The sequence below is a fragment of the Podarcis tiliguerta genome (genome assembly GCF_965153285.1).
Source record: "Podarcis tiliguerta genome assembly, chromosome: 9".
Taxonomy (NCBI): Eukaryota; Metazoa; Chordata; class Lepidosauria; order Squamata; family Lacertidae; genus Podarcis; species Podarcis tiliguerta.
Window position 1 is genome coordinate 3032359 of NC_139542.1, and position 22862 is coordinate 3055220.

At 43.5% G+C, this 22862-nt stretch overlaps 1 protein-coding gene across 13 annotated transcripts in view; it reads right to left on the reverse strand.

Moving 5' to 3' along the window:
• The window catches only part of LOC310657667 (perlucin-like protein), a 126245-nt gene that overhangs the window by 28263 nt on the left and 75120 nt on the right, over window positions 1-22862 (reverse strand). For 6 of the 13 annotated variants that reach the window (XM_083398716.1, XM_083398709.1, XM_083398717.1 and 3 more), the window contains one exon: window positions 2868-2966. In XM_083398716.1, the coding sequence (XP_083254842.1) occupies window positions 2868-2966 (99 nt within the window). Of the gene's footprint in view, window positions 1-1893; window positions 1981-2867; window positions 2967-3924; window positions 4063-6388; window positions 6489-7838; window positions 7961-21457; window positions 21835-22862 lie in introns of those variants that run through there. The other 7 variants (XR_014501862.1, XR_014501863.1, XR_014501864.1 and 4 more) reach the window with 4 other exon arrangements.

Here is a 22862-nt window from a genome sequence, read left to right on the forward strand (position 1 = left end):
AATTTAAGGGGTACAATCTTGTATTTCTGTGTTGATTTCAATTATTTTTGTTAAGTTCATTTTTGTGCCCACATGATAACATATATTCACCTGGGAAGCTCAGAAAGATTAAAATAAGAACATGAACTCTTCAATCCATCCTTATGATGCAGGAAATACCTGGGTGGGCATAGTTGGGAGCGCAGTCAAAAATCTTTTATTTGAGGGACTAGATAAAAGATGCATGTCCCCTCACAGGCCTTATCTGAACCCCAGGGACCTCACCTATTTGTTTCCACCTGGATACCTAGGGCAACATCAGGGCAGAATTAAAGATTGGGGAAGGGGGGCAGCTGTGGTTTATCAAAATTCTCTTTCTCTCTATAAGCTAAGTGTCCAGTTGCGGGGGGGGGGGTCTAGAGTGTGTATTCCTGACATTGGGCAACTGGGACAGATGAGGGATTCTGCTGGTTTTCCACCCGCTTTGCTGCCTAGCTGTCTCCCTGTCCCAGATGGCAGGATGGATCCAATGGGCTTCCAATGCCTCTAGGGGATATTCCAGCTGATCTAACTGCTGCTCCTGCCAAGCTTTCACCGAGCTCAGGAACAACCCAACAACAACAACAACAACAACGGTACTTTGTTTATATGCTGCCCTTCTGAATGGGTTTTCCCCAGCCACTCTGGGAGACTTCCAACAAATTAAAACGCAATTGTACACAAATCATAAAAGAATTCCTTGAACAAAGTTACATTCAGATGTTTTCTGAAAGTCAGATAGTCGTTTATTTCCTTAACATTGGGTGGGAGGGAGTGCCACACGATTGGCCCTGAGCGCCCTCTACCGCTTCATGCAGCCTGTTTGGCCCCCTGGTATACTGGAGAGGTTAGGGCGAAGAAAAAAGCTGGGAGATGGCTTGAACTCAATTAGAGAAAAAATCCAGTTGAATGCATTTGATTGCTTGTGAGGGATTATCATTGAGCCTGCCAAGTGGCAGTGAAGGCTACAAAGAAGGCTTACTTTGTTTCCTCCATTGTGCCATCCAGCAGAGCTCAGGATGAAAAGGAGAAAATATTTGTAACGAATAATTCTGTTATACATATCTTTATGAGTTTGAGTTTGTAATCTCTGTTGGAGTTTGTAATTTCTATTTGAGTTTGTAATTCTTTTCAGAATACATACTTTTGAATGGATTAGTTTTTGTTACTATTGACTATTGATTTGTGAGTAGGGATCACTCCCACTATTGAAACTTACATTAGTCTGAGTTCTTGGTGTGCTCTTTTCTCTTGGTGTATTTAATAAAGGAGAGCCTACCTTAGAAACCTGTGCAGATTAATGGAGGACCCTATCATGACCTAGCTTTTGTGGTCTGTGTATTTGCTGTGGCACCAGAAGAGGCCTGTGGGTAGAATGAGGGTTGCGATGGTCCACAGGTATTTTATCCCACATGCTAATGGGCCAAATCATTATGTGAGTGCCCTTCATGGCTTCTTTCTGACGAAGGGCTTGTGAAACAGGAAAGAGATTTTGCTGTTGCACCAACCACCCCACTACCCAGCAATCTCTCTGACCAAGTTGGCCTCGGGAGTGCTATTCAAGAATCACTCTCTCATGGGGGAATATAATAAAGGACAGGTCTTTTAGCTGACCTGTTTTGATTGTCTCTCTTACAGCAAAGAATGACAAAGTCTTTTCTTTCCTCCCTATAGAACTAAATCAATTCAAAAGGTCAGGAGAGTCAGAGAGAACTGAATATCTCTGATGTTTCCCTAGGGTGGCTGGATGCAAAGGAGAGCAGCACTCTGCTCTGGCTCTAAGAGTATTCAGCTAGAGGAGGGGCTTTCAGCTGGTGCGGAATCAGGGCAGGTTCCCACTGTACTACAATTCTTCAGCATTGTAGGGTATCTTACCAATTTCTTTTTGCAGTCGATCATTTATGTTGGCATAATACACCATTTCGTCTGATATGTTTTGAGCTGCAGCGAGTATTTGGAAGTCTAAAAGATTTGAAACAGTTTAAGGCAGGAGTATCTGAAATAACAATCTGCAAATATTAAGAAGTCATTTTCAAACATTTTGGAACACCCTAGCCTGGAACAAGAAGCAGAGCTCCAGGATGGGGTTCTTATGAATATGAGGACAGACTTGATTCTCTGTGGCTGAGATCACCAATGAAAAGCTTCTGAAGAATCCTGCAGCTGGATCAGACCAAAGACCCATGTAATCCACTATCCTATTCTCATATTGAAAGTGGCTCATGAAGTATCTCTAATGTTCCCCTCCTTTGTCCTCCTTTTCTGCTGGGAATCACAGGGTCACAAAACAATTCCCCACTGACTCACACAGTAAAGCCAAATATGCAAAGATTACTTTACAGTTTTCTATTATACTTTCTGAAATCTAAGAAAATACAGGCACCCAAACTCTTTTCCTGATGAATATTGGGTTGCATTCCACATAGTTCTAAAGAGGGCGTTCTGTAAGCTCAGGAATTTCTCCTTGTGCAATGCAATCTTCAGCCTCTTTCCCTCCATTCTGTTCCTAAGTTTCTCCCCACCCTGGAGTGCAGTTTTGGTGATGGCATGCAGGGAGAAGTGGGGGCAAAGTTCCCTTGCGCTAGTGCTAAAATCTAGCACTAGCACAAACATTGTGAATTACAGTGTGATGGGGAAGGACAGCATTTCTAGTGGGGAGATGTGAGAATCACAACCACCTGCTTTTCTTCTTGCTGAGCAATGGAACTGTGATAAACTCTATTGGGTGATGAGTTTCACTGAATGTTTTGCTCACACAATATGAATCCCAAAGGGAACTACAGGAATTGAAGTCCGTTTAAATTAAACATGTTCTAGCAAAAGTGAGGATTTGTATATAAAATGCTTACCATCCTTGTCCTTATAGGTTGAATCAATCCCAACAACAAAGTTTCGAATCATGGTCATTGCCATTTGAAACTCCTCTCTGTTTTTCATTTCCTTCTGATCTAAGGAGGTAGAAAAGAAATGAAGAAATTGTTTTCTAGCACCCTGGTCTGATGACCTGGGGGAGGGGATACTTGGTTTCAAACTGCTTTTAATATTGAATTTAAATTGCTGACTTTTTCCATTTAGCCTGTTGCCTCTACTATCAGATGGTTTGGCCTTCCTTTGAGAGCTTTAGATCTTTGGGCGTCCAGATACCCCTGTCCTCTTTGTCCTGTGGACTTGCATTTGCCAGGCTGCCAAATGCCCTGCTGTATGCAAATTCTTGGATCATTTGGTTTCCTCCCCCTGAGCTTTGCTTACTTTGAGTGCCCTTTAAATATGAATTAGCTATGAATATAGGCCATTTGTTCATCTATCCAGTGCTATTTTTCTAGAAAAAGAGGCACTGGAACTCAGCATGAATGCCTCCCTTGTTCCCTTAGATTGGCAATGGAGCCCACCTGAGAGGGGCTGGAACTGAATCCTGATGAATTTCGGCTGAAAAAAGCCTTGCATATATCTAGATATTTAGGTAGGCTCTGGACCCACCCACTTTGGCCATGGCCTTATCCTCTGCAGCCTGTTTTCCCCAAGCACTTTCATTCAGGGGACTGGAGCCCTGGCAGAGGGCAGGCTGGCGAGGATCAGGAATGGGGGGGGGGGTCTTCCAAAGCAAATGAGGATTAGTTGGGAAAGGAGGAGAGAATGGCAACTGGGAAAGGGAATTGCCCAGGGTGTCCTAGGGACTTGTGTTAGCCTGTGCTTCTGTTCCAAATGCTGGAACTCACTTATTCAGGGAGAACAAAACAGTGTCATTGCTTTCAGTGGGTGACAGCTGTAACTCCCTCCCTGATATCAAAGAGAGCGGGTGAATGGGGTAAATGGAAACTGGATCCTACCATCTCTTTTTGGAAATGCTATTGGCATTGAAGGAACGCCCGTGACATTAGTTGTAAAGTATGCTAATTATGTACTTACATAGAAGGAAAATCAGCAGTGTCATGGCACTAAGGATGCAAATCTCAAGTATGACAAATCTTTCACCCGTTGGAGAGTGGAAGAAGGCAACCAAGTCCTGAAAACCAGATGCTTGAAGAAAGACAATTCTGCTTTAACCATCGATAGCCAACATATCATTCCCAACCCAGGAAAAAGAGTTCCATATGCTGTGGCAGCCATCAGCCAGAGACAGTCACCTGCTCAGGGGGTGGGCCCTTGGGAGAATAAGCAGGTGGAGGAAGCAAAGCGAGATGCCTTGCTGCTTGAGGAAACTTTTTTATACAAATGTCTGGATCAGAAGACAGGAGCCTTTGATGTTACTTTCTGCACCCCAGACAATTGACAAGATGCCCCCTCCATACACATAATTCCACATACAGAAGCTAGACTAGCCAGGCCCTTGGCTGATATTTGGATGCTGCTGATGGGGCAGCAGACTAACTGAGAAGGTTCCGTGCAACTTGTGTGGTCTACCCATCTCTACTCACCCCAGCACCTGCTACCTGAGGCAACTGCCTCATTCTGCCTAATGGTGGAGACATTCCTTGCTGCACACAGTAAAGGAACACCACAGTCAGCAGCAAAAAGTGTGCTGAATTCTGGGGTTTCTATGGGGATTAGTGGATCTCTGGCACCGAAAGAGCTGTGTGGGCTTTTCTCTGCACTCCTCCCTAGCACAGCATGACTGGCTCCACTCCCTGCCTGTCTCTCAATCAACTTCCCTTTCCCATGCATTCCTCTACTTTATGAGAAACCTCATCCCATAGGACTGTGCTGTATACAGACCACGAGTTTCTTTTGCTTTACGCTTTCTGAGCGCTAGCTGTCTTCTGGACATTGCATATCTTCTGGATGCTGCACTCTTTGCAGGCGTTAGCTTCCCCATCCTCTCAGTTTTGTCTGTGAAACAACAAGCTATTATAACATGGAGGATAAACCTATGAACACATTGGTTGGATGGTGGGTGTTTAACCTTCAAGACCCAGAGTATGTCTCTTGTCAAGCATCAAAGCTCACAATATTTGCTTTTGTTGTCCTGCATTTCATCTCTCTTGGAAGATATTTAGCTCTCCCAGAAGCAGAGCATCTCTGCAAATGTAGCAAACAGGAATCTGATACTTTGGAGCATATTTTCTTTTCTTCTGATTTGGCATTTATGCCAGAAGACAATTATTAGAGGCCTTACAACTTAACAGGCTCAATTCTATGCCACCAAAGGTTAAGGATCTGCTCTCGGACAGGAATGATCAAATTACTTTAATAGTGGCTGAATTTTTGAGTGCTGTCCATGTAGAAAGACTGGGCCATTATAAAGAGATTTAGTGGTTCTTAATTGATCGGGGATGTGGTAGTGTTATATTGTATTCTTTATGCAAATTGATTTTCTCTGGAGTTAAAAATCTGACTGGGACAAACCTTGTTATGCTGAATTCGTATTTTGCACAATTTGTATATGGTGTTTGTTTGATAATGTGTGGTTTGCTATGCCTAGTAAAGGATTGACTTTTATAAAGAACCACTTAATCTTTCTATTACAAGAACATAAATTTTAAAGTAGATGCACATCTACAAAGGTCAAGGATTTCCTTGGTACAAAGTTGATATGCACAGCAACTTCAAGTCAAAATTGGGTCTCAATGAGGCATTTCCAATATTACACTTTGGTGTCTATAAGTATCAGACAATTCTTTCCTATAAAGACATTTAAACCAAAAAGATGTTCCATATGGATTCCAAGGAATTTTAAAGGAATTAAAAAAAATGTTTTAGGTAATATAATATAGCACATTTTCATTTTGCATTCTATTTCCTCTAAGCTCCTGGACATCTACTTTCTAGGACTTCAGGAAGCATTTGCAAACAACAGTTATGGGTTTGATCCATAAGTTCACTCTATATTTATTTTACAGTGTAAATCAAATTTGGGGCAATCTTCTTTGGGGAAGAAATGGGTTGATCTATACATCAGCTGATCAGATCAGATGGTGTATTCCCCCCCCCCCTGCTATTATTGCAGCTGAAATCTCAGTTACTGGTGTGTGCTAAAAAGAAATATCTTGCTTTGCAACATTTATTGGTGTTTATTTACAGGCTATCTGCTTATGTCAGGATTACTTACTGTGCCAAATTACCATGCCTAAAGGTCCAAATGCCTTTCAATTTTGTGTTTGTCCCTTTTGCAGCACAACCAGAGCTGTTTGCATTAAGATACCAGCCCTCAGGCTGAAAGTGGCTTCCTCACAATACATTATCAGATGTTCACTATTTAATAGGTCGTGTGGGATCTATGAGGTCTTCAGCTGTTCCTGGGTGCCAACTCCCTCCATCACAGGCATCATGGTCAATGGTTGGGGATGGTGGGAGTTGTAGACCAGTAACATCTGGAGGGCCACATGTTCCTCACCCACGATGGAAAGGTATATACATTTAATTATATAACTACCTCCTGATCATGAGAAAAGATGGAGTCCTAGATCTGGTCTCAGTTGGATGCATGTAAATCCAATTGAGTCCAGCAAGACTTTGGAGACCATGAGATGGACCTGGAAAAGAAACGGAGGGAAGCTGTTACACAGGCTCTCCAAATGTGCCACTTCATTTTCTTTTTGCAAAGACCCAGCCTGACATCTGATGCTGCAGCTTAAAGAAAGAAAGAAGAAGACTGTTGTCTAATTCTGTTTTGAAACCATATAAGCTAGCAAATGGGTTTTCCAAAGACTTGTATTTTCTGGATCATGATCTGGATCTGGATTGACAAACTGGGCCCATGAATCAGAGCAGGGCACCTGTATTGCCAGGGAATAAAACAGAATGTGATTTGCAATGTAGCTGTAGCTTTAATATAAGGAACCTGGCTGTTTGAGAAGAAGTGAAAGGAACTTCATGGCTTGGCTAGCTATCAAACACCTGACTGCATGAGGGATGGATGGAGGAAAGTAACCTTACATTGACTGAACTGCACAGATAAAGAATGCAAATGAAGGCTCATGCCCACATGTGTCGACTCCCAGGTCAGATCAAAGAATGTGAATGGAATTACATCATGAATTACATCTGTTGCCAGCTTGGCATGAGACCTACTTTATGGTCTATATAAGGGTGAGCAGCTGAAGGAGACAGGGAGATCTTGATACATTGTTCTATGCTCCATTCCAGAATGTGAAGAGAACAACCACCTGCCAGTCTGAAGTGTCCAAGATAAGTCTTCCAAATCTCCTTTGGTTGGGGACACATGAAGAACTAAACCTATTCTATCTGTATTATGATTATTGTGGCCTAAGATCTTTTGCTTAATAATAATAATAATAATAATAATAATAATAATAATAATAATAATTTATTTACACCCCTCCTATCTGGCTGTGTTTCCCCAGCCACTCTGGCGGCTTCCAACAAAAGATTAAAAATACATTAAAACATCAGTCATTATAAACTTCCCTAAACAGGGCTGCCTGCTTATAGATTACATTATTGGCTTTACAGCTTATTCCAGTTGCTGTTGGTTTTCTGTTAGACTCTATTCTACGTTGCTGATCAATTTCTTTGCTAATGTTTACCAATTAATAAAAGTTTGTCTCTACCCAAGAGTCTCTGTCCAGTGGAATCCAAAGAACCTCTTGCTTGCCTGGTGGTTGCTATTGGCCAAACAGCCAGTAATACAGTGATACAACTGGTAATACAGCACCTGTACACAGCCCTAGATTGCACCACCACTCAGTTCCATTGGAAGACCCTGAGGTCTAGTATTTAAAAGAGAAAGACCACCTGTAGTTTCTAAAAGCTCCTTATCATTTAGCCTCTTAGTGACCTTTTGGCCCTGGAATGAAACCCTGCAATTATCACAGCTTGTAAGGAAAGTGTTCCACCCATCAGACCTCTTTCTGTTTGGATACCTTGGTGTTGTCATGGAACAATCTTTTCCATAATTTCTTCCTAAGGGTTTGTCATCCTCTCACTGGCTAAGAACCACCTCCCTTGTGATGTCAGACATTCCAGAACTCCTCCCATTTAGGCTATACCATTTCTTGATTGGCTGCTGATCATATCCAATCAGCATTCCACATAAAGCATAAATCCAGGGAAATGTTTATTTCAGATTTATTATACTACTTATTTTTTCAAAAGTTATTAGTTTTATTTTTTTTATTTAGGCCGGGTACATATTTACCTTCAAAGCATATCCCCCAGAAGAATCCTTACTCCTCATAAACTCTGCTAGTAATATTGGAAAGCTTCCTATCTCAACACTTATACCAGGAAATATGGCAAAGTACATTAGTGTAAATCTTCATTTGCAAAGTTAAAGCACAAAGACAAGGAACAGAAGCAGTGAAATTTCAATATGTTTGGTCTATATTTATTGAATGTATCATCATCAAAACATACACACCACCAGTGCTATTTTTCCACACTCAAAGGGTACTGGAACCTACCATGAACACCTCCCTTGCTCTCTCACAATGGTGTCCACCTGAGAAGTGTCAGAACTGAGTTCAAGTGAGTTCCAGATGCAAAAAAGCCCTGCATGCAACTGACCGTCAACCAATGGCTGTCAGTATATGGAAACATCACAGCTGCAGACACCCAGATTGTTGACATCACATGATGTGCCAATCTGTGGGAAAGAAGAATTTCCCAGGACGCTCACAGGCTGGATAAGTCTTTGTGAAGAGTGTAACCTGAAACCTTCCAACTGCGCATGTTCAGGAAGTTTGTCTGACTTGCTAGAAGAACTGAACTGAAAGGACGTGTTTTTCTCTAGTGCTGTAATGTCAGAAATAAACATCATGTAAATAGATTTCTGACTTATTTTCTTTCCCCTGCGGAAGCAGGAGGGAGGGGTTGTGCATTTTACCCACACTTGGGAAAATGTCGCCTATCAAAATCTCCCTGGTCTGTCTGGATATCAGCCAGAGGAGGTTACCGGTAAGCAAGCTCCGAGGACAGTGAGAGGGGCCAGCCTCTGTGGAGGGGGCTTGCAAACCGACAATGGCAACTCATAGAGAACTGTAATTGGATTGAAAGATAGATCTGCACAAACTCTGAATTGGACTCTGATAGAAACCCCTCATAACTATGTACACTTCTCTTATTCTTCATTATGTTTTTGTATGTTTATATGTCACTACCAATAAAAATATTGTTCAAAAATGATTTCTGTCATTCATAACCTGCCCTTCTGTATAAAGATACAAGAATCATATAACACTGGTCCTATCTCCAGTGGCTCCCAGTATATTTCTGAGCACAATTCAACATGTTGGTGCTGACCTTTAATCCTCTAAATGGCCTCAGCCCTGTAAACCTGAAGGAGCATCTCCACCCCCCATAGTCCAGCCTGGAGGTCCAGCTCCAAGGGTCTTCTTCTGGCTCCCTCACTGTGAGAAGTGAGGTTGCAGCGAACCAGGCAGAGGGCCTTCTTGTGGAACACCCTTCCATCAGATGTCAAGGAGATTAAGAACTACACAACTTTTAGAAGACATCTGAAGGCAGCCCTGTATCAGGAAGTTTTTAACACCAGAAGCTGAGAGACCAGTAGATTCAGAGGCTGCTCAATTGTGGGAAGAGCTGGACATTTTTGAGATAGTAGCTAGGCAACCAGGAGGGAGGGAGCCTTTATGAGATTCTTCAGTCGAGAGTGGTGGGGAAGTCCCTCCCTCCCCTAGAACTCAGATGACTAAAAGGGTCCAGGAACAACAGAAGGTTTGTTACTTCTTATTAGAAACTACCGGAGGGAGAGGGAAACTCCCTTGCCAGCCAGTGTACTTGACATCCCCTGAAACAGGCCTTGCATTCTCCAGTGTCCATTGTATGCTGAATCAAGTTAAATATACCACATACAAATCAACACTCAAATGAGAAAAAACACACAGAAACAAAGCAGATGGAGAACCAAGAAAGAAAAAGAGAGAATTAAACCAGGCTCCCTCTGGCCTGTTACTAAAAGGCACCACGACCTTGGGAGAAAGATTACAGGACCAGTTCATTCTTGCTTAAACCAACTTAACCCAAAACAGCACCTGCTCTCAGCAGAATGGAAACTTACTTGTCAGTTAAAATGTTCCAGGTTGCACCAGATAGAAAAGGCACCAACTTCTAGCTTGTGTCACACAGAGAAAATACCAGAACCTTCTACTTCAATCAATAGGTAAGAAATGATCTCTACACTTAGATTAAGGCTTTCTGTACCTCAAAAATGCAAGCTATCACACTGTGAGCTTTGAGTGATCTTTGAGTGAAGCGCATTATAGATACAGTGGTGCCCCGCAAGACAAATGCCTCGCAAGACGGAAAACCCGCTAGACGAAAGGGTTTTCCGTTTTGGAGGTGCTTCACAAAACGAATTTGCTATGGGCTTGCTTAGCAAGACGAAAATGTCTTGCGATTCCTGGGGGTTTTTTTCGCTCCCCACCCCCTTTTTCTAAAGCACTAAGCTGCTAATAGCCTTTTAGCAGCTAATCTGCTAATCCCTTAAGCCTTTAATAGCCGCTAATAGCTGCTAAACCGCTAATAGCACTAATCCGCTAATCCGTTAATGGGCTTGCTTCGCAAGACGAAAAAACCGCTAGACGAAGAGACTCACGGAACGGATTCTTTTCGTCTTGCGAGGCACCACTGTATTTAAGAACAAGAAAACAAATAAAATGGCTACTAGGATCTAGGGGTCTAAGGAGACCACAAGCTTAACACGAGTCAAGAGTGTGATGCAGCAGGGGGACGGGGTACTAATGCTCTTCTAGGCTGCATCAACAGAAGTCTAGTGTCCCATTCAAGGGAAGTAATAGTACCACTCTACTTTGCCTAGGTCAGACCATACCTGGAGTGCCGTTTTGGGCGCCACAATTTAAGAAGGATGTTGACAAGCTGGAAGGCATGCAGGAGAGGGCAACCAAGATGATCAAGGGGCTGGAAATCTGTCATGGAGGCTTCAGTTTGAGATTCCTGCATTGCAGAGGGTTGGACTAGATGACCCTCTGAGTACCTTCCAACTCTATAATCCTATGATTCTATGAGTCTAACTATCAAGCAAGTGGTAAAGCCACATGACAGGATGGAATCCCAACAGAAGTTCTGAAAGCCGGCTTCATATCTTCCTTCATGAAACACCTCCACGACCTCCTCTCTCAGAGTTAGGAACAAGGATTCATATAATAATAATAATAATAATAATAATAATAATAAAGCCAGGCTCAGAGCGGCTAACATCATATAAATAAGACAATATGCACAACACAATATACAATATGCAAATAAATTAACATTCAACATTCATTAAAATAATATAGAATAATATTAAATATCAGCATTTCAAAATTAAACAGAAATCCACTCAACAGTTACAATAATTTCTAAACTCCAATCAATAAAACAACAGCAAACCACAGTGCACAACATAATACAATACAAAATGAGAAGCAGAGACTGGAGGGTGGAGCAAGGCAGGTGGAAGGACGCCTTGCCTGATGGAGTCTCTCCCCTCACAGGTCTTCCTCCAGGCACAGTTTCCTTATGAAGAATCCCAGGGTCGGAGGGTGGGGCAAGGCAGGTGGAAAGAGGCCTTGCCTGATGAAGTTTCTCCCCTCACCTAAGAGGCATAAGAAACAAGTATCATACATACCACCAAGATGATATCTTTTTGTCAATAAATGTCAGGAGTGGAGAACCCTCTCCTCTCCTGGTAGCATCAAAGACAAGAAGAACAAGCAAGTTTGTTTGTTTGTTTGTTTATTATTTATTTATTTATTTTATTCAGTCATTTGGTTGCAAGACAAAGAATCCAGGTCTCCACGCAAAGGGATGTTGCCTACTCTGGAGATCACCTCTTCCATCCCCAACAACATCCTGAGTACCTACAGAAAATCCCAGGAATCACACTCCTCTGCATTCTCTGTTCCTGAATGCAGAGTGAGTGATGAGCCCTTGGAGAAGGAGGATCTCCAAACTTTCCAGGGAGATCTCTTCAGTCTGCTCTCACACTCCCCCCTCCTCCACCACTACCTTCAGCTATAATTCAGCTCTGTCTTCTTCTCCTCTTGAAACTGTTGGAGACAAGGGGGAAAACCTTCCCACTCTCCCTCCTTTTCTGAGAGGAGCCAAACAGACTGAGTGGACACTTCCGAGTCTTCCTGTTCAGTTCATTCCCCGACAATAAAGAATTAAAATATCAGTTCTCCTTGGCTGGGTATACAGGACAGATTGAAGCAACCACAACCACTTCCAGCCATCAATCATGCAAGATGTGGCAGGAGAGGTCCCCGGCTAGACTCCTGGGGTGCTAGTCCTCAACACAGACCAAGCTATTATTCACACCTTGTAAAGGTATGATTCAGGACAGCAGAGTCTAATTGGTTACTTAACTCAGTTGACGGCCACTGTGCATTGGAGCCAACTTCAAGAGGTAGAGGCCCCAATAAAATATTTTAGGGGGCCGCCATTGCTATTCAAATGATGTGTGTGCATTGTCTTGTGATCGATTATGCAGGGGGCTGGAGCCCTGCACAATTGGGGGAATCCCAGGCCGCAGATAAAGGACTTGGGACAATGGAAGACCGAAGCATTTAAGGGGTGTATTCGTAAGACCTTATGACTGATCACATCATACCTGACCTGGGGTTTGTTGCATTCTTCTCCTTTCAGGCATGCATTTGGATTATAGGCCACAGCATTGTCCACCGGGCTAGAAACCGTGCCATCAACTGTGGCCTGGAGAGCAGGCTGGATCTAGCCCCAAAAGGAAAAGTTCCCTGGATCTCACGGAGGGAGATGCGCTGGGCAGAATTTATGCGTGCTGTGAAAGCCAGAGCCACTTTGGAAGGTCCGCCAGATGCCCTGGTCATTCAGCTGGGATAAAATGATTTGGCCTATCGAAAAGGCGTGGACTTGATGTGGAACATTTACAACGACTTCTATGATTTGATTGCCTCATTTCCAAATTTAACCCTAATTTGGTCATCACTGCTGGAGAGGCATGTATGGAGGGACTGTCGGTGCCCTATTGCAATAAACAAAGCTAGAAAGGTTTTGGAACATTCGGTGGCGCATAGAGTGGCAGCACTGGGGGGGGGGGGGTCGGTGTCAGAATATGAGCTCATCGCAGCTGCAGACATCCAGCTTGTTTACACCATGTGATTTGGCTGACTGTGGGAAACAGCGGTCCAGTCAGTTCACAGGGCAGTTCACCGGAATTTGCTCAGAGTGTAATATGAGACCTTCCTCTTGTGATTGTACAGAAAGTCTTACTCTCTTGTTTGCCGATGTTTGAGGGGAGCAGACATGTTTTCTGTAATGCTGAAGAGTCAGAAATAAAACCATGTAAATAGACATTTCTGACTATCTCTTGTCCCTGCCGGGGGGCAGGAAAGAGTGGGTGTGCTCTTCCCACGCTGGGGAGGGTCGCCTATAGAGACCTAGCCTGAGTTTGCTGGGGAATTCAGCCAGGGAGGTCACCGGAGATCAAGCTGGGTGCCTGGGAGAGTTGCCAGCGTCTCCCGATAGAGGTTGTAGTAGTAGACTTTATTTGCGTAGCCGACAGGCCATAGCATCAAAGGGCAAACACCAACAGAAATACATTACAGATACAGTTACCATAAAATCTTGTGACCTATTAAAACCCTAGGTAAATTAATAATCTCAGTACTTAAAACTTGGCAAAAGTAATAAAATAATAATAATAAAACATAATGATAATAATCATAAGATCCTAGGCGAGGAATCCGGGTGACGACACTGGTGTCATTCAGATAACAGCTCTCAGTCTCATTGCTCTCTCGATAAATTTGGCAACCTTCCCTGTTGTCGAGCTGTTCTGGTCGGCTAGGAGTGAGAACAATTTGGCTTCGCAAGAGCGGCCCGGGATGGCAGATAGGAGCGGCGTAATGGAGCAAGACAAGAGGACGTGTGACACCGTCTCTACATAGCCAGCTCCACAGGGGCAGAGCCGGTTCTCGAACGGAATTTTTTTATATCTACCTTCAAGAACAGCTGAGGTTAACATATTTAGTCTGGCCAGTGTAAAGGCCCGCCTAAGTTTTGGAATGGTTAAGGTAGACAAATAAGGTGTCCGAGAATCAAAATGGGAGGGGGGCAGATAAGGGTACCAAGCACTAAATTTCTTAATATAGGCCAGATTATTCTGCTGCTCAATATCCTTCGTGCGCTGATCAGTAATGGTTTTTGCCTTGGGGAGACCCATTTTCAGTAGATGCTATGCTTGTAGGCCACATGTAAGTAGTTTTTGATGCACTACTTTGGACCACCAACTTCTATGAGCATCTCATGCTACTAGAGGTAGTAGTACGGATGGGTTTAAATTTAAACGAAGCCAATAGTTGAATGTTCTTAACCAGGTCCGGGTCTCGACGGAGAGGAGGCCAGTCTCCAGCCGTAGGGCCGCATTTGGTACACATGGTGGAACGGCTAGAATCTGTCTTAAGAATTTAGACTGGACCATTTCAAGTGTGCGGCAATGATTTCCCGTCCAGATTTGGGCCCCGTAGAGTAATTGTGCCAAGGGTTTTGCTTGAAAGACCTCCAGAGCTGCTGGGATATGTCTGCCCCCCTTCGTAAAGTAAAAGCGAGACAGTATTTTAGCGCTTTGAGATGCTTTTTCCCTAGCATATTTATGATGGGCCTCCCAGGCCCCTGTTGACTGGAAAACTACTCCGAGGTATTTGAAAATTTTGACCTGTTCTATTGGCTGATTGTCCATCTCCCATCTGTGATGTCTGTGTCTCCTAGCGAAGACCATGACTTTAGTTTTTTGGTGATTAACCACCAATTGATCTCTCCTGCAGTAGGCTGAGAATTCTCTTAGTAGCCTTTTGAGGCCTACTTTAGTTCGTGATAAGAGAACCGCGTCGTCCGCATAGAGGAGCACTGAAATTGATTTTTCGGCCAGTTTGGGGGCATGAAACTCCGGGGATGTTAGGTGTTTGACCATGTCATTTATACATAAGTTAAATAAGGCCGGGGCTAAAATGCAGCCCTGCTTGACTCCTTTAGTGGCTGGTACAGGGCCAATTAGTTGCCCATTTACTGAGGTTCTTACATATAACTTGGAGTCTTTATATAGGCTTTTTATCAAGAATAGTAATCTTTTGTCAATGTTGGTAGCATTGAGTTTAGCCCAAAATTTGACTCATGAGATCGAGTCAAAGGCCGCCTTCAGGTCAATAAATGCTGTGTATAGAATCCCACGTGTTTTATTGACATATTTGTCAGTGAGATGTGCTAATACGAAGCAATGGTCTATTGTTGTTCTGCCCTGTCTGAAGCTGGTTTGCTCCTCTGCCAGAACTGCCTCAGTTTCCATCCAGTCAATTAGTTTGATGTGGAGGTGTTTGGCATACAATTTGCTGGGGATAGGAAGGAGGCTAATGGGTCTATAGCTCGCTGGGTCTGCCACAGGACCCTTTTTATAGATTGGGATGATTACTGCCTCTGTCCAGCAACCGGGGATTATGCCTGTTGAATCGATGTATGTAAATATTGACGCCATTATAGGAGCCCACCAACTGGTATTGTTCTTCATGAGCTCTGCTGGAATGTAGTCTATGCCCGGGGCTTTGTTGTTTTACAGTTGGGCAATTAGTTTCCCCGCCTCCTCTATGGAGACAGGAGGCCAATATGGTAAATTCTCGGAGTAGGCACTTGGATCATTGTGCTGAGCTTTGTCGTCATAGAAGAGGGTTTGGAAATATTTCGTCCTCTCCTGGGGTTCTACAGTACATGTGGGACCAATCCGCTCTTGGCCCAGGAGCCCCCTAATGGTACGCCAGAAGGAGGTTGAGTCTTTCTCATTCGAGGCCTTCACTAAACTACACCAGGCCAATCTCTCAGCTTTTTGTTTTTTTACCTTTAATAGCTGTTTGTAATTTCGTCTTAAATAGATGTAGGCCATAAATAGCGAGGGTGCTCCGATGTTTCTGTAATTCCGATAGGTTGATCTCAGACGTTACCGTGCTTGTCTACACTCCAAATCAAACCAACTCTCTTGATTCTTTGCCCGCTTTGTAACAGAATTAAGTATCTCAGTTGTTAGGAAGGTCTTTAGTCTTGCTAATAACTCGTTGAACGAGTCCATGGCCTTTTCCCCGGTATTAGCTGATACAATGGCTGAGTAGATGGTCTTCACGTCTTCCGAATGGAGGAGATGAGTTAGCTCTGTATTGAGCATGGGGGACCATTTAATGCTGTAGCACCCTGCTTGTGGTTAACGCTTAGCTGGAATGAAATATTCAATGCAGCAATAGAGAAATTAAAATAAAAAATTTTTTGTCAGACAAATAAATGATAGGCACAGTGGTATATGGTTCCCAAAGCTCTGCCCACTCCAGCCCTGATGGCCAGCACTTATATTTCCTCAGCCCAACCCCCTTGCTCCTCCTTTGGCTGCCTCTGTCCAATCAGCCTGGTTGAAATTCCTATTGGCTGTTTGCTAGAACCAATCATAAAAGATACACCCATTTCCTATTACCTTTTATGGGAGACAAAGAGCTATATTTCCTTCTATCCATAAATGGCAGACAAGTAGCCATATATCTTACATTTGCCTCGACAAGGCACCTTAATTACCAGATCACCTTTTGCCCCTGTTGCCCCTTCAAAACAAATGGCTAAAACAGATGGCTCATGGTATTAAATTCTATCTTAAACAGAGATCTTGGGTTCACATTCTCACACACCATCAGTGAAATAAGAATCTAACATAAGAATCTAACATTTCTTACTTTCTAAATCCTTTGCATAATTACATTAAGCCAATAAATCTCATACATAACATAGATAGCTTTTTAGAAGAAAAGGCCTTTGCAAAGTAAAAAGAAACTCAGAAAAAACAGCTTCAAAAGGAAGCCTCTTCAATTTACACCCCCCTTTTCCAGCCAGCTGCTTTTCCCATTAGCTCTTTGCCCTTTAACCTTCTCAGGATACCTTAAACCTTGGGAAAATATGGCTAGAATCTGATGGGAGGCACATGGTATTATTTTCTGTTAAACAATAAATCTTACTATTTACCAACTCTTAATTAGTGTTTTTGCAGCTTGATTGTATTTTGTAATATGTAGGGTCAGTATAACCTTTGCTCCCAGCCTGTAATTCCCTTTTACAACTTTGAGAAACTTGTCTCCTGCTACTGCTATTAATCGGGGGGGGGGGGGCTTGTTCAGGAGAGCAGGAAGAAAAACAACTGCCAGAGTACTTAGCCAGCTGGTTTCTGCCTGGCATGAAACATACAAACATTTGCAAATATATTTTTCAGCTCATTTTAAAATACAGGCCTTGATCAGATGCCTCAATACTTCTGGGGGCCAATGATCCCAGGTTAACGATGGGGGTGTAGTAAAGGTTAGCCGTGGGTTTGTTAAACGATGGGCCATTGAGCGCTAAAATTAGTGGGAGGTGATCGCTTTCGGTGTTATGTCCCACTTGAAACTTCGACACAGAGTTATAGGCGAATCTTGATATCAGAATATAGTCTATCACACTTCCTCCCATCTTTGAAAAATGGGTATACTCCCCTGGCCGATCCTCTTCCTTACTACCGTTTAATATCATCACCTCCCTTCTTTTTGCGACCTGGGCTAGACATAGCCCTGAAAAATTACATTTATTATCTTTAGAAATTCGTGAAACACCTGCTTCGGTTGGACTTTCAGGGTCCTGAATATGGCTGTGAAGATTGTTATCATCAATTCCCATACGAGCGTTGAAACCCCCCCCCCCCCCGATTATGATCGGTGTAGAAGGGTGGGAAGATTATATGGACTCTAGGAATGCCTCTAACTCTGCCCAGTTAGCTTTCACTATAGATTATTTTTGACAGGGGGGCAGATAGACATTGACCACTACCAGTGCATCCTCTTAAATTTGAGTAGGACTGCCGTGGCTAGTGAATTGCAGTTTGGGAGGGCTTTTAAGGAATGTTCAAGCTCTGTGGAGATAAGACTAGCTAAACCTCCACTAGGCCTACCTCCCCTCACAGATGGAGTAGCAAGTAGGGAGTGGCAAGAATACCCATTGAACAGAATGGGGTCACTGTACCAGGTCTCCTGCAGGAGGATGATATCGAATCGCTTAAGAAACATTGCAAATTGTTGATTGTTTTTCTTAGTGCGCCATCCTGCAATGTTCCAGGACAGCAGCTTTAATTCTCTGTCCCTCCATGGTGTAGATTTGTTGGGTCCACGGAGTCCAGTGACCCCTTTACATCTAAAAAAACACTCCCATTAAGTTTGTCAATAGGCATCTGCTGCACAAGGGAATGATTATCCATAGCTCTTGGGGACTTAAGGGGGTGGTTGGACTTGGGGGAGTAGCTATTTCATTTGGGGAGAGTTTTAGATAGTTGAACCAGGTACTCGGAGATGTGACAGTCTGTTTTAGTTTTGCCTTACCATACACCAGTGGGGGCTGCAATTGGTCTTCCGAATCTACACATTTAAAGGCGCCTCCCACCATCCTCTTGTCCACTAGGCACTTGGGGGATATAGGCCGTGTGTGTGAGCCTTCCGTAGTCTCAACATGGGCCTCCTTTTTGGTCAGTCTGCTTCTCAGGGTGTCCAGTCTAACCAAGATTTCCTTTTGGGCTGGCGTCTGCAGTGCCCAGAACCGATTTATTAAGGCATGTTCTTCTATGGAGAAAGAGTCCTCTCTGTCGTTCGAATGAAGTTGAGTCTCAATAGGGGCTATGTTTACCTGCTGATGCACTAAGCTCTGGTTTTGCTGGTTTTGTTGCATGTGCACTCTATCGTTTTGTTCCTCTGTTCCTGGTCTCCCTTCCCCCTTGGCCTCCAGTAGGGAGGTTAGCGGGGCTCTGTTTTCAAAGATTCTTAATAAATCTATTCCTTTCTTTGAAAATAGATTTCTTGTTCTAAAGATAAAGTTGACCAGATTATGATCTGTAAAAGTGATCAGGGCGTGGACTGAATGTCCATCTTGATATAGGTAGTCTATACTGTCTATGTCGGTTGCTTTAACTGCCCCAGGTAGAATGTTGTTTATAATAGTCAGCAGGTGCCTCACGCGGTCTGTCCCTGGGCGAGGACCCAGTGGTTTTGGATAGTTCGTGAATACCATCTTTTCCGGGCTGAGGACCAGGAGCCATTCTTTCTTTCTACTGGGGGCTTGGAGTTCCCGCGGGTTTCCGTCTATATTGGAGATCCCCAACTTACTTCTGTTTGCCATTGCTACAGGGGTCCTAGGTGGGTTCAAGGCAGGAGCATCCAGCTGTAGTTTAGCTGCTTTTGTCAGGCTGGGCGAACATAGGGGGAGAACAGCCGTGGAGGGGGGGGGGGCTTATTTCTTGTATGTACTTGGGAAATTATTTTCACATATGGGGAGGGGTTTGGTCTTTGGCGAGTCTCCCTTGTCGATCTCTTTGGTGCCTTGAGCTTTGATTTTTTTTTGTGGGTATAGGAGGTGATGATAATAAGTTGAAGAGTTTCTGCCACTGTTTTTTACTGACGTGTTGGGTTTTTCTAGACGGCTTAAATTTTTTGATGTTTTTGGTTTTCTTCGTCTTGGGTTCCGGTTTTCTTTTGCGTGAGTTCTTTTTGGGTGGTATGTAGATTCTAGCATCTGAGTCCAGGGTCTGATCTGTGGCTCTTTTTGCTTGATTGAAATTCTCCACAAGCGTCAGGAGTAGGCCATTTGTTACTGCTAGGAGGTTTTTTATATTGTAGAGGTCTGTGCGTATCTGATCTATTTGATCATGTAACTGGTCACCCCTGTCTTCTATACTGTTGGCATTCGCTGTAGGTGAGGGTCTTGCTGGTTTTCCCTGAGATTCTGAATTGATTTTTGGTGCTCAAGGTCATTGGGGTTGGGGGAATTGGTCATCCAGGCATTCTCAGCTAGGTCCAGTTCCTGCGCCCAGCTCCTGGAATAATTTGGTCTTTTGTGCTCAGTTTGTAAGTCTTTGCGTTGTATTTACCAATCCAGCACAGTAGGGGCAATTTCTTTTGGAGTGCTCTCGTGCTGTGGATTCTTATTCCCTTCTTTATGGGGGAAGTAATTGGTGATTTTACTTTGCTTCCTTCGGGGCTCCCACTCGCCCTGAGATGATATTGGTGCAATTCCCAGGTCCATGTAGTTCTTTCTTGTAAAGGACCATGTTGAGCGTGGAAAAAGGTAATTGAGAGCAGTTTGCTGGAATCTTTAGTCCTAGGTTTTTTGGCTTCACTTGGCTCAATCACAAGACGGATTATGTTTATCTTCCGGTTTCTCACCTTCAAAAGGTGGGGAGGGTTGTTTTACAAGCAAGGTTTCATGCTTGTCCCTTATCTCGGTGGGCCTCTAGGGTTTCTGCTCCCTTTTCCGTCTTTAGATCTCAGCTTTAGGGCTTTTAGCGCTTCTGTCCTGTGGTGCCTTCCCCCTTATATTTGCGAGCAGAAATACTGAGGCTGTCTCCAGTACCCTCGTCAACCTCAAAGAAGTTATAAATGACTAATAAGTCAGAATGGTTTACTGCAGCAAAGTAATAGGGCTTGTGCCAGGGGATAAAATGAAGCAGAACTTGCCTTCAGTTTCAGCCGCTCCTTATTTCTCGGCGTCCTTCGTCTTTTTCCTTTGTAAATATATTAGTTAAGGAACAGCTGCCAAATGTTGTAGATAAAATACTGAGGCTGATAAAAGCTGAATAAAAACTGATAAAAACTGATAAAACTAATAAAAACTAATAAAAACCGCAGAACTGCTGCGGAGCTCAAGTCAATGCTTCCACTAATGATGCCATCTTTCCCGATAGAGGTTTGATCCCAACAGTCGGGTCATTGACCACCCCAATATCCAGTTCAGCAAAGTGGCCCTCTACCAAGAGGATGGCGTCCATCTTTCCGACGCGGGAAATGATGTTTGATTGGCTGATATAACTTCTGGGATTAGGGATTGGTTGCAGGTCTGAGGGTACTGGCCGCAAGCTTCTGCTCGAGTGGCGGTTAGGCATTGGTATGGGTATTGTTTTGTAGATGGAAGAGGGGAGGAAGCGCCATCACCTGCCCCACATATTGAAGGGTAGTCCAATAAAGGATTCCGGGGGGCATGGCCCTGTCCGAAGACTATGGAGGTGAGGGCCTAAGGCACACCCCCGAGCAGTGACCCTGGGGGAGTTCCCAGTTGATGTGCATCAGCAGGACTCCCCCTACCAGTGGTTAACCCTTCCCGGACTTCAAGCGGACGGGCTGAAGCCGGATGTAGTCAGATAGGACCAATGCCTAAGCCAATACCATTCATCACCTGTAACCAATAAAGTTGTGGCCTTATTTAGACCATGAACCTTAATAATTGTGTCATGTGTCTTTATTTCCACTGGGGAGGGCGGGAACTCGCTACGCAAGTCTGCTAGAAGGGGACATCAGGCGCTGGGTGGCTCCCATTCTCATTGCCTAGCATGCATAGTTGTCCTTATGTGCCTTGTAAGGTAGTGGCGATGGAGAAGGGGCAATGGGGCATCAAACACAGAGAGTAAGGAAACAAATATTGGTATGCATTGCAAATAAACACATTAAACAGAAAACAGGCTATAACTGGACCCTTTCATTCTTTATTTTTGTAGCCATCTACATCTGAGCTTGCAGAATAAGGTCTTTCAAGGTGTTTTTGAGGGCTGATGCCAAAGAGTCCCATAATCTAGATGGCACAGTGTGGATTGTGCATTAAAACAGCGGGGTAGGGTGATCTCTTGATTTTGTTTTTGTGTAGTGATCATGAGATCCAGTTTCGTTCATCTTGAAAGTGTCTTCTTAGAGCCAAGTATCATCAGGCACCTTTTTACAAATGTACCCTAAGTGTTGCTCACATTGTAATGCTATCCAGCAATCCAAACCACAATTAAGGCCTATTGCGGCACAGTGGTTTTGGTTTGGGTGTTTAGGCTCACCTGATCTCCAGTACCTGAAAAGAAAAGAGCAGCACTGATCAATCAAGATTGGATGTCTACTTCCTCACGCGCTCCCTGTGCCTTCTACCATTAAAAAGATGTCCAGCTCTTTCTCTCTTAACATCCACCCACAATTGGGATGGATTTTTCTCCCTAGATTTTAGAATTCTAACCATGTAAGGAAAACAACAACAACAATAACTGTGGGTCAAGACTGCCTTTTTTCTTTTCACATGAAGTGATTTCTCATAGGAAACTACAAAAAGTGAGGGTGTCACTTTCGAAGGCTCAGTGATACACACAAGAACTGTCGGTCAATTTAATTTGGGCAGTATCCAATGCAGTACTTCTGCTATTGCCAGGATTTCCATTTCTGCAACAGAACTGTCCCTCTCTCCTTTCCATATGCAACCACATCCTCCTCAGATCTGCTCTGGACAGTTGTGGGTGTTGAGAGATCCTTACTCACTCATAGCAGAGTTAGCACAGTAGTGATTGTTATGAGCATATTAAAACCATGTTAGATTTGCATCTGCCTTCATCCACCTCATCTCACATCTATCACCCAACCCATGCACGAGGATAGCAATGACACTATACAGGAAAAAAAAATGGCTATGTCCTCAGATGAATTACAGAATATAATCAATATAATCTATCACAACAAAGCCATTATAGGGTTGATTGAAATGATATGATCTCTCTCACATATATATCTTATCTAAATCTAACATGATGGTTCCAAGTTTAGTCAATTATCCATAGTTGACAAAGGTATCACCCAAGCGTCACTCTTATTGTTACTTGCATTCTCCAGTGTCCATTGTATACTGAATCAAGTCCCACTACACAGCACTAAAAATCTGTGACAAATGTATTCTATAACTCCCTCATTTTTAGCTCTCTGTGAATCTATTAAATTGATATTACTAGTAATGGTGTAGTAGGTGGTTGTTGTTTTTTTACTCCCATGAGATGTTTGGGTGAGATCTGTCCTTTGATCAGGTCTAAGATCACATACAGTAGTGGCTCCCAATTGGTG